Source organism: Candoia aspera, chromosome 3 (assembly GCF_035149785.1).
Source record: "Candoia aspera isolate rCanAsp1 chromosome 3, rCanAsp1.hap2, whole genome shotgun sequence".
Lineage (NCBI taxonomy): Eukaryota > Metazoa > Chordata > Lepidosauria > Squamata > Boidae > Candoia > Candoia aspera.
Window position 1 is genome coordinate 209,397,164 of NC_086155.1, and position 12,588 is coordinate 209,409,751.

The 12,588-nt window shown below is 57.3% G+C and overlaps 1 protein-coding gene across 1 annotated transcript; it reads right to left on the minus strand.

Annotated features, from left to right (window-relative positions):
- Positions 1-4,246: 4,246 nt before the first annotated feature.
- LOC134494556 (sphingomyelin phosphodiesterase 5-like) lies at positions 4,247-12,366 on the minus strand. The gene is made up of 7 exons (XM_063299811.1): positions 11,350-12,366; positions 10,162-10,234; positions 8,951-9,091; positions 8,781-8,870; positions 8,458-8,521; positions 6,999-7,149; positions 4,247-4,705 (listed from the first exon to the last, which is right to left on the minus strand). Exons 1-7 carry the CDS (start codon positions 12,232-12,234, stop codon positions 4,601-4,603), a joined length of 1,509 nt encoding a protein of 502 aa, XP_063155881.1. The 5' UTR covers positions 12,235-12,366; the 3' UTR covers positions 4,247-4,600.
- Positions 12,367-12,588: the final 222 nt, after the last annotated feature.

Sequence of the window (12,588 nt, forward strand, 5' to 3'; positions counted from 1 at the left end):
GCCCAGCAAAGCAAGGTTTGGGCTGCCTGAATGGGAACATGCTGTAATTCCCAACCTGCAGGCATGAGACCCCATGGTCCTTGGCTGAGGCCACGCTCCAGGAGGCATCCCAGCAACAGACCAGTTCAGAGAAGGCCCCTGAGGGGACTGCGGCTGGGTGGTGGAGCCTGCAGAAAAGTCGGCTGAGGGGAGTCGCCTCTGGTGCCTGAAAACCAGGGCTTCCTGTCTTGCTCCAGGCATGCAAACGTAGGTGGAGGTGGGAGGCCAACAAATGCCCTCCCTCCGAGACAGGTCTTGGGTGGCCTGTTGGGTGTTTCAGTTTCTCCTCTTTGCCAAAGCAACGCGCACACACCGCCCCTGGAGTCTTCATCTCCTTCAGAGGTTTCCCCACAGTGGCAGCACCACTCGGTCTGCCCTCCAGTCGTGATGGGCTGCCGCAGCCTCAATCCCAGCCAGGGGAGAAAGGGCCCAGCTGCCAATCCGATCTGCCATAGTGCCATGTCTACTTTACAGTCACCTGAATGGAGGCAAGATCGTGCTAGGCTCTCTCAAGTCTGATCTCTGACAGGCTCCTGCGGGTGTGGGTGTGTATTTGCACAGTGTCAGCTCACTGGAAGGAAATCCCCTGGGTGTGTCCTGTGGGGACAGCAGCTTTTTCCTCCAGAGGAGCTGGGCCTGAGCCCCCCTGACCCCCACCCTGGTGACCTGCCTGATTGCCCCAAAGAGGCACTCCTAAAAATCAAAATAGTGTGTGGCTTTCCTTTCAAAACCACTCCTCCTGTGAAGGAAAGGAACAGAGAGAGGGGAAGAGTGCCTGGCACACCTGGGAGAGAAGGTGTGGGGTGCGGGACTCGCCAGCCCCTTCTCTGCCTGCCCTTCCTTTGGCATCACAGTGTTGGGTGTGCATGTATTGCTCTTTAGTGCAGGCAGTTTATGAGGTCTCCAACATGCCTTTGCTGATGAGCTGGTAAAAGCTTGGCTTGGGTGTTCTTGTGGTTACCTAGTTCCAGGCTTGGTCAACAGCACAACCTGTTGCGTGCTCACGGTTGCTCCCCTGGGTGTATGTCCAAGGCGTCTGTTTAGCATCTGCCAAGGTCAGTGGGACAGAAGCAAACCACAGAGGTGCAAGCGCCGCCCCCCTCCGCTGCCACTCCTCTATCGCTTGCAGCTACCATGGAGCAGCAGCCTTGTGCTTGCCTCCTGGAGCATTTGCAACCCTGCCCTTGTCCATGATGGCCTTCCCCAATGAGGGAGGACAGGACCAACCCATCTGGAGGGAGCCAAATTTCCAAAAGATGCAGCTTCTGCAGCTATGAAAACTAAAAAGTTGCCCAGACACCAACTTTCTCATTGTCTGGTCCAAACATTGGCTTTGTCGATGTCCGAGTCCGGCATATGCACTGCAATGCACTGAAAAGGAAAGGGTCTGTGAGTTCAATTCCCCATAAAGAGTTCGAATCCCATAGAATAACATCTGGCTATGCACGGCCGATAAGTTCTGGTCGTGTATGGCCTCCCGGTGGTCAGTATACCTGATTTGCCATTCTGGCCAGCCCAGTGTCCTGACTGCTGCTGCACCCCTCAATATCCCCAAAAAAATCTGAAGCAAAATCCCCTTTGCATTGCTGCACAATCCTGTATTACCCATCCCTTACTAGGGACCATCTCCTGGTGGTACATAGCTGCTTCTCATCTTGATTTCCTTCCCTGTGGGACGCTAAGGGCCTGGGGTCCAGCTGTCTCCAGGAAAGCCGGTTGTTCCTCAATTTCACCATTACAGAGGTCTCCCCAGTGTGGTTTCTTGTGGTGAACAGCTTGGATCTGTGCTCACACCTAAAGGGGTCAAGAACACTGTCCGGAGATGATCTCGGCCAGCTCTGCCTGCTCTGGTCTGGCCTCAAACCAGCTGCTTTGCTCTGTGCCTCCCTGTCCATGAAGGGACCATCTTGGATGGGTCAATGAAAGGCCTTCAAAATATCCCCTGGAAACGTCATGGGAAGCCTCTAGATGCCTCCCTCCCTGATGAGATTAGTGTCGCTCCCAGGGGGTGGCTGCCCCCTTGGTGGAATAGAATTCCTGGTTTATTCTGGCATCAGACATTTGTCCCTTTCACCGGCTCCCTCTTTGGAAAATGCTGCTGCCGATAGGTGAAAGACTTGGGAGAGGCTGATGCAAGTCGTGCCCTGCAGGGTGAAGTGGAGGGCGCTGGACACCTCGGGCTCCACTGGGGTGTGCGCGCGTGCAAATTGGTCCATGCTGCGTGTTGCCAGCTAAATGCACACAGCAGGGTGGGCATAGAGGCTGACATCCCCCCCCAGCAGCCCCTTCCTCCGTCCTATTGCCCACAATGTTCTTCCATTGGGCTTATCCTTCTTTATCAGTGAAGAAAATGCTTTCTATTTCTGCCAGTAGTAATTACGTTGTGGCTCTATTTACGTTTCACCTGCAGTTCTTCCTGTATTCCAGCTTGTCTCTGCTATGTGTCTTGTCTGTCAGGACATGCAGAAAAGGGAGGTGGCCCAACAGATCCCCTTGGCAGGTTATCAGCCCCCTCCTCCCTGTTGGGGTTACATCAGGGTAACGAAAACAGGAGCAGGCTGAGTTGGAAGAAGAATTCAGCTTGAATCAACTTTGCAACCATGCTTATGCTTACCCATCTAGGTAAAGTGCTGTGCATTGTTTCCTTGGGTTCACAGATGCCCTTCTCTGCACCTCTCAGGTAGCACCTTTCAGAATTTTAATTCTTTTGCCAATCTGCACCTGGTAGTGGCTGATTGCAGAGTTGATGCCTTGAGAGCAGGCAGGGTATCTGGTGCCAAGCCTCCCTATCTCTTCCAGCTGTCAGTTCAGGGCCAGTCCATTAGAATAAGGATCAGAACCTCAGTTCAACTCCTATATATAGGTTTCTTTTCCAGGAATGTCCCTTTAATGATTTCACATTGTGAAAGTTCCCCTGTTCCTTACTGAAGTTACCTCATTTCCTGCTAAAGCAATTCTTTCTGTAATTGGGGTCTTCTGCTAGTGCATATGCATGCTCAGACCATCTTCGATCAACGTTCTAGGTAAGTCAATGCAACTGTTGGCTTTTGCCGTTGACTCATCTGGGTGCAAGAGGCCAGAGGTTCTCTGTAACCTGCTAGCTATGCAATCAATGACAGTCAGTTTGGGCCTGCTCCGATTGTTGGGGTTTTGGGGCCCAATTTTTCCCCAGAGCTCTAACTGGGCTACTGCAATTACTGGGCAATTGATGTCAGTGGACAAAAGCCAATGTAGGAGAGGCCCAGCCATGCAGGAAGAAAAGGGGGGCAGTGTTGAGAGCTCCAAAAAGGCCAGGACCACCGGCAGGGCAGGGCAGGGCAGGGCAGGGCAGGGCAGGGCAGGGCAGGGCAGGGCGGGGTTCCTGAACTCTTTCCAACCCATTTAGCAGCAGCGGTCTGAGAAGGCATCCATGTTTCCTTTACGTAACCAACTTCACATCTTGCCTCTGTTTCTGCTCTTCGCTTGCATTCCCTGGAGGCAGTGGAATCTGTATCAAGCCCTGCACACTGTTCGACAGTGACCGTGGATAAAGCCCCCGCCCCGCCCCCGCCCCCAGCAGCACAAGGCCCCCTAGAGCTGAATCTTGTGTCCTGCCCCACGAGCGATCAGCCTTCTGCGCCAATCGGCTGCAACGGTGTGTTTGCTCAAGTGGCGGAACAAAGAGGCGTACAGCCAGCAGCAAAGGCACCAGGAAGCAGGTTCCTGCCCACGAAGGACTGAGCAACTGCTTTCCAACAGGGCCACCTTGAACCTCATGGCCCAGCCAAAATTTTAAAGCTCTGGAGCCCCAAAGAGTTCCGGAAGGTGAGTTTCCACATGCCCAAAAGGTGCTGTAAATTAAGAACACCCCAGAGACTTTCTGCTCAAATGCAGTAAATTAAGAGTGTTTGGGTCCCTTCTGTCTCTTGGAAACAATTCAGGTGTTGCTGAAACATTCAGTTCTATACGTGCCTGAACCAGAACATGCAATCTGGGTGGTTAGATTTTTATTTTGGGAGGCTGAAAACATTTGGGAAATAGTTACGACACTGAAATTGCACCTTGTGATGGGGAGAGTCCAGTTCTCTGGCCAAGCCTGTACTGGCCCTTCAGTGGCCAGTGTAATCTGCATGTGGAACAGGCCACGTCAGCCACAGTCCAACCTCACTCCCCCGCCCCCCCGCCCTGCCACTCTTGTCAGCCTCAGCTGTCTTGGCCCAGGAGGGCCAAGTTGAGGGGGTGACTAAGAAGGTGCAGCTCAGACACTTGGGTTCGCCTTGCAGACAGAGAACTCAGGACTTTGGATTGATGGTCCCAGTTGACCAGAACAGTTATTTTTCATCAGCCGCTGGGTACGGGAGACTGTAGTGGGTGACTTTTCCAGCACCTGCAAACTTGAAGGACTGCCATGCCAGCCCCTCCACCATCACAAAAGTCACTTGCTTGGCTTCTGGTTAAGCAACGGCCTGCTCTTGCCCTCGATCTGGCAGGGGAGATGCCCGGGACTGCTTCCCATCACTGAATCCAGGACTTCAGTCCACCTGTGTGTCATGGCGGATCCTTCCATGCCAGGGCTTCCGGTTCACACTTCAGGCTCCGCTACAGAAGACACAAGGAGTCGCAGTCCAATGGGCAGGTGATCAGAGCAGGTGGCCAGCTGAGTGATGAAGAAGACCTTCTCCACTGTCTGGAAGCAAAGAGGGGGACGCAAGAGCAGAACGGTTTAAAGCAAACACGCAGCAGAGCAATAGGCCCACCAAAGGGACCAACAGCAAAGAGACTGAGCTGCTGCCTGGACCACGTGCAAGGAACCGCCCCCGAGTGCTGGTCCTGCATCCTGAATCATTTCAAGCAGTCTTTTGTGGAATCACGAGCTGGAAGACAGCCCAGAGGCCGCCTGAGCCAACGTTCTGCTCGGCAGATTCAGCAGTGTGGAGGCAGCTACACTGGGTTGCTGGGCAGTCTCCTCCCATCTCTCCAGAGAAGAAAACTCTGGAAGGAGGAGAAATCTGCCATGGTGGGTGTGGGGTCACTGGAGACCCCCACCCACTTCTGTCCCTTCTAATCCCCCCAAGGGGTTGTGGGGTTGAGAGGATGGTGAAAACTACTAGAAAGAGAGAGAGGCCTTGCCTTGGCATTTGGGACTCAGGAAAGTCAACAAACTTGCTGGAAGGCGTCTGTGTGCCACAAGGGAGTTAGTTCTTGTTTAGGGAGAACTTTCACCCCCTCCAGGTTAACTGGCTGTATCAAGTTGCCCCGTTTGGAGTTCGCAGGAGATGCTAACCTCCCCACGGCCCAGGAAAAGGTGTTGCAGGGCCGTGGAGCCGTGGATCTGATTGCCCAATCCCCAATGGGCAGATCCACCTAAGAGGGCACCTGGGTGACCACAGGTGGAGGGGCAAGGATATGCGACCCTGCTGTGCCTACAGTCACCTGGACGATGCTTTCTGAAAGTGAAGGGCAGGTCCTTCAAAGCAGCATGAACTCACAGCGATGAGGTGGCTTAACTAATTACGCCGCCAAGGAAATGCCAGGCCTGTCTTGCTGACCCTTTCTTCCCTGGAGGGCAGAGGCCGGCCCTGGAGGATCAGCTTCCCTGGACTTGATCCTCATCAAGGTGGAAGATGGGCCTCTTCCCCACAGCCCATCCCCCAGTCAGGCGGAAAACAGGTCGGCATAAAGGGTGGTGCCCCCTCGGCTGCCTTTCCCGCCTTAGCAGGGTGGCTGTTTTTGGAGGGGGGAGGGCCAGATTCTGGCCTTCGGTTTCCTCCCACGCAGGTGTTTGGCCAGTGGTGAAACCACCCCGAGGGGGCAGGGAGGGAGGGCAAGCGCGGTGACTCAAAATATCCGGGCGGGGGGGTGCCACTCCTGGCAGAACTGGACAGCCGGTGGATCCCAGGGAAGCACCCCCGCGGCCTTGGCCGGGTTCCTGGCAGCTCCCTTTGCCTTCCCTGGTGCTGCCAGGCATCCCCAGCCCAGCTCCCACCGGCAGGCCCAGCGGCCTCTGCGCAAGGACGTGGGCCCTCGACGAGCAGCGCTGGCTGGCTGCTCCAACCAGGCTCCGCTGCCAGCGGAGCGAGCGGGGGCCGGGTCGAATTGGCGGGAGGGCGTCCCGGGACACAACAGCAACAGCCGCTACGGAGGGTGAAGCACCGCTCTCTCTCAGCCCAGCCCACCACACAGGGTTGTTGTTGTAGGGAAAATCGGAGGAGGGAGGAGTACTAGGGACGTTTGCCTCCTTGAGTTATTTATAAAAATAATAAAGGCGGGATAGTAAGTAAGTGAGTAAGTAAATAAACCCTTCCCCTCTCAGGCTGGCTAAATAAATAAATAAATAATGCAAGCAAGCAAGCAAAATAAATAAAATGCACCCTTCCCCTCTCAAGCTTAATAAATAAATCAAGCAAGCAAGCAAGCAAGCACCCTTCCCCTCAAGCAAAAGAAAGAAAGAAAAAGAAAGAAAGAAAGAAAGGATAAGCAAGCAAGCAAGCACCCTTCCCTCAAGCGAAAGAAAGAAAGAAAGAAAGAAAAAGAAAGAAAGAAAGAATAAGCAAGCAAGCAAGCACCCTTCCCCTCAAGCAAAAGAAAGAAAGAAAGAAAGAAAGAAAGAAAGAAAGAATAAGCAAGCAAGCAAGCACCCTTCCCCTCTCAGGCAATCCTTCCCAAGGACATCCCCCACCCTGGTCCAGTCTTCTCAGCCCCTCGGCTCCCCTGCCAATGCTGCCCGACCACCACAGCCTCCCCAGACTGGCAGCTGTCCCACCCCCAGCTGCTCAGCAGGCCTGGGGGGTTATTTATACCGCATGGCCCCCTCCCTTAATTTTATGCTCTCCCCTCACTGCAGAAGCAGCAGCTTTTGCAGCCCAGAACAGGGGAGGCTTCTGGACACTCAGCTCCCCACTGCAGCTGTTTTGGCCAGGCAGGGAAGGCCTTTCCCGCCTTCCGCGACTGACTGCAGGCTCCATGGCAGCCCAACTCACTGTCTGCAATGCCACAGGGCCTGGGTGCTCCCGGTAAAGAGTGTAATCAATGCGCCGCCCTTCGTGACTGGGGGCTGAGGGGCTGGGACAGCCATCGGCCAGGATGGGGCCCGCCAGGTACTTCCTCCGCTCCTCCGGATTCTCCAGAGTCCTGGAAGCCAACACAGAGTCTGTTTGGAGCTGAGCAGCCTGAACAAATCTAATAAATAAACAACCATAGTTTTGGGGGGAACGAGAGGTCATCTAGTCCAACCTCCTGCAGGGTGCAGTATCTGCAAAAGCATTTTGGGCAGATCCCATCCAAGCTCTGTTTGAAGATGTTTGGGGAAGGAGAACTCGCCATTCCGTGTGGCAGGCTGTTCCACCAGCTAATGGCTCATACAATTGGGAGGTTACTTTTGATTGCTAACCTAACCCTCCATCCTTGTAGTTTCCACTCGCTGGTTCTGGTCCTGCCCTTTGGAGCAACGGCATATAAATCCATTCTCCCTTCAGTGTGACAGCTCTTCAGGTATTTGAAGACTGCTGTCATATTTCCCTTCTTTGCCTCAGAGGTGAAGCCTGCCCACATCCTCTCACTTTGTTTCCAGACTCCTCACCATCTTGGTACCCTCCACCCCCAACACCCTCCAACCTGCTGCTGTCTTTTTTGAGCAGTGTGCCCAAAGCTGGACACTCCAAACAGGGCCTGGCCAGGGTAGAAGAGGGCAGCGCCATTATATGGACTCTATGCTCCTGACCCCAAGGTAGCATTTGCCCTTTTAGCAGCAGCATCACACCGCCGGCTCACGTTCAGTGCGTGGTTGAGAAGGACCCCCAGATCCTTTTTATGGGCGCTGCTGCCAAGTCAGCTCTCCTTTGCCCTGGACTTGTGCCTTTCGTCTTTCCTGCCTGGAGGCAGAGCAATCCTCTTCCCAGTCCGAGTCCGCCTGGTCAGTCCAGGCCTCTCTGCTGGTGAAACCTCCTCTTCCTCCCACAAGAGTGAGCCAGCCCAGCCCAGCCCAGCCCAAGCTTCACCCAAGGAGTCGATCACCTCCTTATGAAGAGGAGCCTCCATCAGAGGCTCCTTTGGGAGTTGGACCACATCAGTGAAGAAAGGTTTGCTTAAGGCCTCAAACAGATGTGGGAGGTGGCCAGTTTGAGTCCCACCTGAGGCACGTGAGTCAGCTGGGGGACCTGTTGGCCAGTCTCTCTCTCTTGGTCCCAGAAAGAGGCCGGCAAGGCAAGGCCACTTCTAGAATCTTGCCAAGAAAATGGAGGGATTGTCCAGGCAGTTGCCAGGAATCAGAGTTGCCTTGATTGGGGGTTGGGGGTGGGGAATGGACCTTGGCTTGGTTGCTGTCAGGTTGGGCACAGCCTTCTGCCCCCACCCTGGAAAGAAGCCAACTTGGCAGGTCATCCAACAGGGTCCCTTGTTCCCAAGCCCGGACCTTCAGGGACATGCGCTGAGACTCCTCACCGCTTCAGGTTCTCTGGGGTGGCCACAGCTTCATCGTAGATGCGCAGGTAGTTCATCAGCGTCCCTGTGAAGCACAGGGGTTGTTGCTCTGCCCTCCCCACAACCTGTGCCCTTCCCATCCCGCGCAGCCCCACCTCCTCTCGTCCCGTTGGGCACAGGTCAGGGGAAAAGGTGGCTGGTCAGCCCCACCCATCCTCCTCTGCCGGGACCCTTTGGGGCCACCCTGCGGCTGGAGAGCTCAGGAGCCACTGCCTGCCCCATGACCCAAGTGAGGCCCCAGAGAGACCACGGGGAGAGGGAGAAGGGGGCGGGGGATCACCCACCGATTGCCCAAGGCTTGTCCTTCTGAGGACTGATGCGACACGGGTCTGTGTACAGGCTGAAGATCTCGTGGCCTTGTTCCATCTCATCAACTAAGGGGAGAGGGGCGCATGAGAAAGGTGAGTGAGGGGGGTCCTGCTCTGTGCTCTGCAGCTCCCTCCAGGACACCCACCTGAGGAGCAGGTGTCGAAATTGAGGTCCCCACAGTAGATGTCAAAGGCCACCACATCCCCTGGCTGTGCGTGTGCGTCTTGGAAGAGCTGCACCCAAAGCAGGCCGAGGCTGAGCTGGTCGCACCGGATCGGTCCGTCAGCTGTGGGAAGGCAGGTGGCTGCAGCATGAACCCTGGCAGTGCAGCAAGCCCTGGGGGCCAAGCGCCTGAGGTTCACCTGTCCCCTTGCTTCCAGCACATGGATGCTAGCGGGGCAGAGGCAGGGATGCCTACGGTTTGGAAGACTGCCCTGTTAATGGTTTTCCTACTAACAGATTAAATGTTAATTATTGCACCTGGGGGGAGGAACCTGCCTGGACTTGTTTCAGTTCCTCTTTCTCTTCTGTGCTGGCATGTAGCAAGCCAGGTGGCTCTCAATGAGAGCTAAGTCCTTTAAATATGTTTTGCTTTTGTTTTGCTTTCTGTAAATAAATTATTTTTATAGAAATGCCTGGTGTGTGTGACTTTTCTGATCTCTCCTGGGCTAAAGGCTTTCCCAGCAATCCGCCAACATGCCCAGCCAGGCCAAGGGAGCCCTAGGGCAGTCACTCCCCTCAGGGTGCGCCCCACCCCCCACCTTTTTCCGACAGGGCAGGGCAGGGCAGGGCAGATCTCAGGGCAAGCCAGAGTTGCACGGCAAGCAGGTGAGCCCCCTTTGAGGGAAGAGGGAGGCCGGGAACATATCCGCAGCACGGAGTCAGGAGAGCGGGAAGTCCATTTTCCTACTTCGCTCCCACACTTCCTCCGGCCATCGGAGTCTGGCAGTCATTGGGCTGGGTTGAAGGAGTTGGACAGCCATCACAGAATCATAGAGCAGGAAAGGACCCGAGAGACCATCTGGCCCAACCCCTGCTCGGTGCACCTCTGACGTACTCCCTTTCAGCCTCTCTTCGCAGTCCTCCAGTGAAGGCGAGCCCACCACTGGTTGAGAGACTAGAACTTCAGGAAGTGCGTGACCATCCCATCTGTACCTTCTTCCTTGTAGTTTGGACTAAGCCCCCCCCCCCCTTTCTGTGCGGCCGCCTGCCAGATATTTGCTTATCCATTCCCAGACCCCTGTTTTCCAGCCCTTCCTGCTCGGCAGCCATGGGGCTTTCTGGCTGCAGCACATCGTCCCCAGAGCATTTCAGGTCTGCCCCTGGGGTTCCTCTTCCCTCCTTGACCTCGCTTACCTTCATGGGCGTGCAGGTGGGTGCAGTACAGATATCCAACGACCCTTTGCCCTTGGCAAGCTCCCAGCTGCACCTGAATGGGCAAAGCAGGAAGCACAGACAGGCTGAGGCTTGGGGTGGGGGTGGGGGAGGCTTTCTAGGAGAAGCTGCCCCTCAGGCTGGAGAGCTTCATGGACACTCTCAGCCTAGCGATGGGCCATTATGGGAGAGAACTTCAGGGGCCCCATTGTGCCAAGGGCACCAGTAGCCCTTAGGGATCTTTGGTCTGGGCATGGAATAGCAAGTCGGTGTCATGGCATTCTACTGATCTATGGTCCAACCAGACTTGGGGACTTGTAAGCAGGACCCTGCAGAATGAGGTCCCCTACAGTCAAGAAAGGGCCAAGAAGAGATGAGGGGCCCTTGAGGCCGGGCAGCTCAATTGTACAGGGCTCCCTTGCCCACTCACAGGACTAAAGCTCAGGGGGTTGGTCAGTGAGGGGCTGAGGCTTACACACATGGTGCCAGGGGGACCTCCCAGCCACAGCCCCCCGTGGTCTGGCCATCCCCAGGCCAGAGGCTGCCCCAGGCCAGAGGCTGCCCCAGGCCGGAGGCTGCCCCAGGCCGGAGGCTGCACTGCACCCTCGTTCCCCCCGCATGGCAGCGAGGCCCAGAAACAGGACAAGCCAGGCTTTTGCTCAGATCCAGCCTCTGCTGAGCTCAACTTCTCTGGCTCCAGCCTCACGCCATGCTCTTCCGCCGGGGCATATTTCAGCCCCCTCTCAGGCCGGGTCTCTGGGTGAGCCTGAGAGGCAGAGCCCCCCCAAGGATCCCCCTGCTGCCTGTGAGAGCCCGCCCCCTCCCTCTGCCGCTTAGGGGGGAAGTTAAAGGGTTGGCAAAGGAGCCCGCCCTTGTGCGGCCACGTATGCACTGCCTGCGGGGCTCGAGGGAAGGGCCAGCACTGTCCTCCCCCCATCAGTGACTAAGAGGGCAGCCATGGGGCAAACGCTGCTTCAGGTGGGTTAGGGAGTCCAGGCTGCGACGGGACAACAATGTGGGCAGGAAGAGAGCAGGATCCTCCGGGGCTGCCAGGCAGCTTTTAGGCCCTTGGCCGAAGCCCCTGGCACGCCCTCCCCTGCATCAGGGCCACTTGGCAGGGCCCAGCTCAAGCCCGTCCATTGTGGCAAGGAGGGGCCTGGTGTGGCTCACCTGTGCGCACAGCAGGCCCTTGGCACTGAAGGCATCCTCGCCAGTGCCGTTGGGATAGCAGTGGAATGCCACCGCCAAGAGGGGGTAGCGGCTGGCCAGGAAGAGCCCGCTGTTCAGCATCTTCAGGGCGGAGCAGGCCTGCAGGCCATAGGTGCCCACATCATAGACAATGTGCTCAAAGTGGGGGCCGAGGAGCTGGCACAGGTGGGCGGAAGCCTGCAGGTCAAAGACCTCCTGCAGGAACAGAAAGTCGATGTTGTGGGGAAAACAGGCAGAGATCTCCCAGGGCCCATTGGCCGCCACTGCCGCCGCCTCTGCCTTCTCCACAGTCATGTCAGCGTCCCATTGGGGCTGGCTCCGGGGGCTGGCAGGGGGCCCAGGCGGCTTGTGTGGGACATCAGGAGGTGCGGCAGGGACACAGTAGGTGGAGAGCTGTGCCACCTGCGCCAGGCTCTGGGCTATGTGGGCAGCACGCCACTGGGTCCGCCACAGGTTGCTGAACTTGGCTAGCCCCTCCGGGAGCAGGCAGACGTTCCCGCTGAGGAGGCTGACAGCCCTGGCCTGACCAGGGAGCACCCAGGGCTCGGGAGGGGCTCGGGCCGGCGTGTGCAGGTAGGCAAAGGGTCGCCGGGCTGCCTGCAGGGGCAGCCAGACCAGTAAGGCCAGGAGCACGACCGGAGCGTAGAGCAGCAGCAGCAGCAGCAGCGGCGGTCCCCAGACCACCACCCGTAGAGCGAGGCGCGCGCGGGTCCGCTTCTCCGCCGTGGTCTGCTGCAAGGCCAGCAGCTGGCTCGCCAGCCAGTAGCTGGGGAAGAAGATCTGCCGGAGCCCCGTGTCCAGGCTCCCCAGGAAGCGGCTGGAGTACGGCGACTCCCGGAGGCCCATGGCGGGAGGGCGGCCGCAGCGGCGGCGAAGGGGCGGCTCCTGGAGTGCCCGGGAGGGGCTGCAACGGACCCCTCCGTGGCTGCTCAGGGGCCGGTCTCAGGCAGCGCTGCGCAAAAGGAGAGAGACAGAGAGGAGTGAGGCGCGGCGGGGACAACCCGGGCTACGGCTCTCGCCCGCTGCGCAGGAGGAGCGGGATAGCGCGGCCCTTCGGGGAGGGGGGCACAGGGCCCGGGGGGTGAGGTCCGAGGTCCCAGCCCCAAGCTCCGCGCTCACCGCTGCGCCCTTCGGGCTCCACCCTGCCGACGCGCGGCTGCTCCGCACCTGGAGCGACCCAGCCCAGCTAAGCGCCGGTTG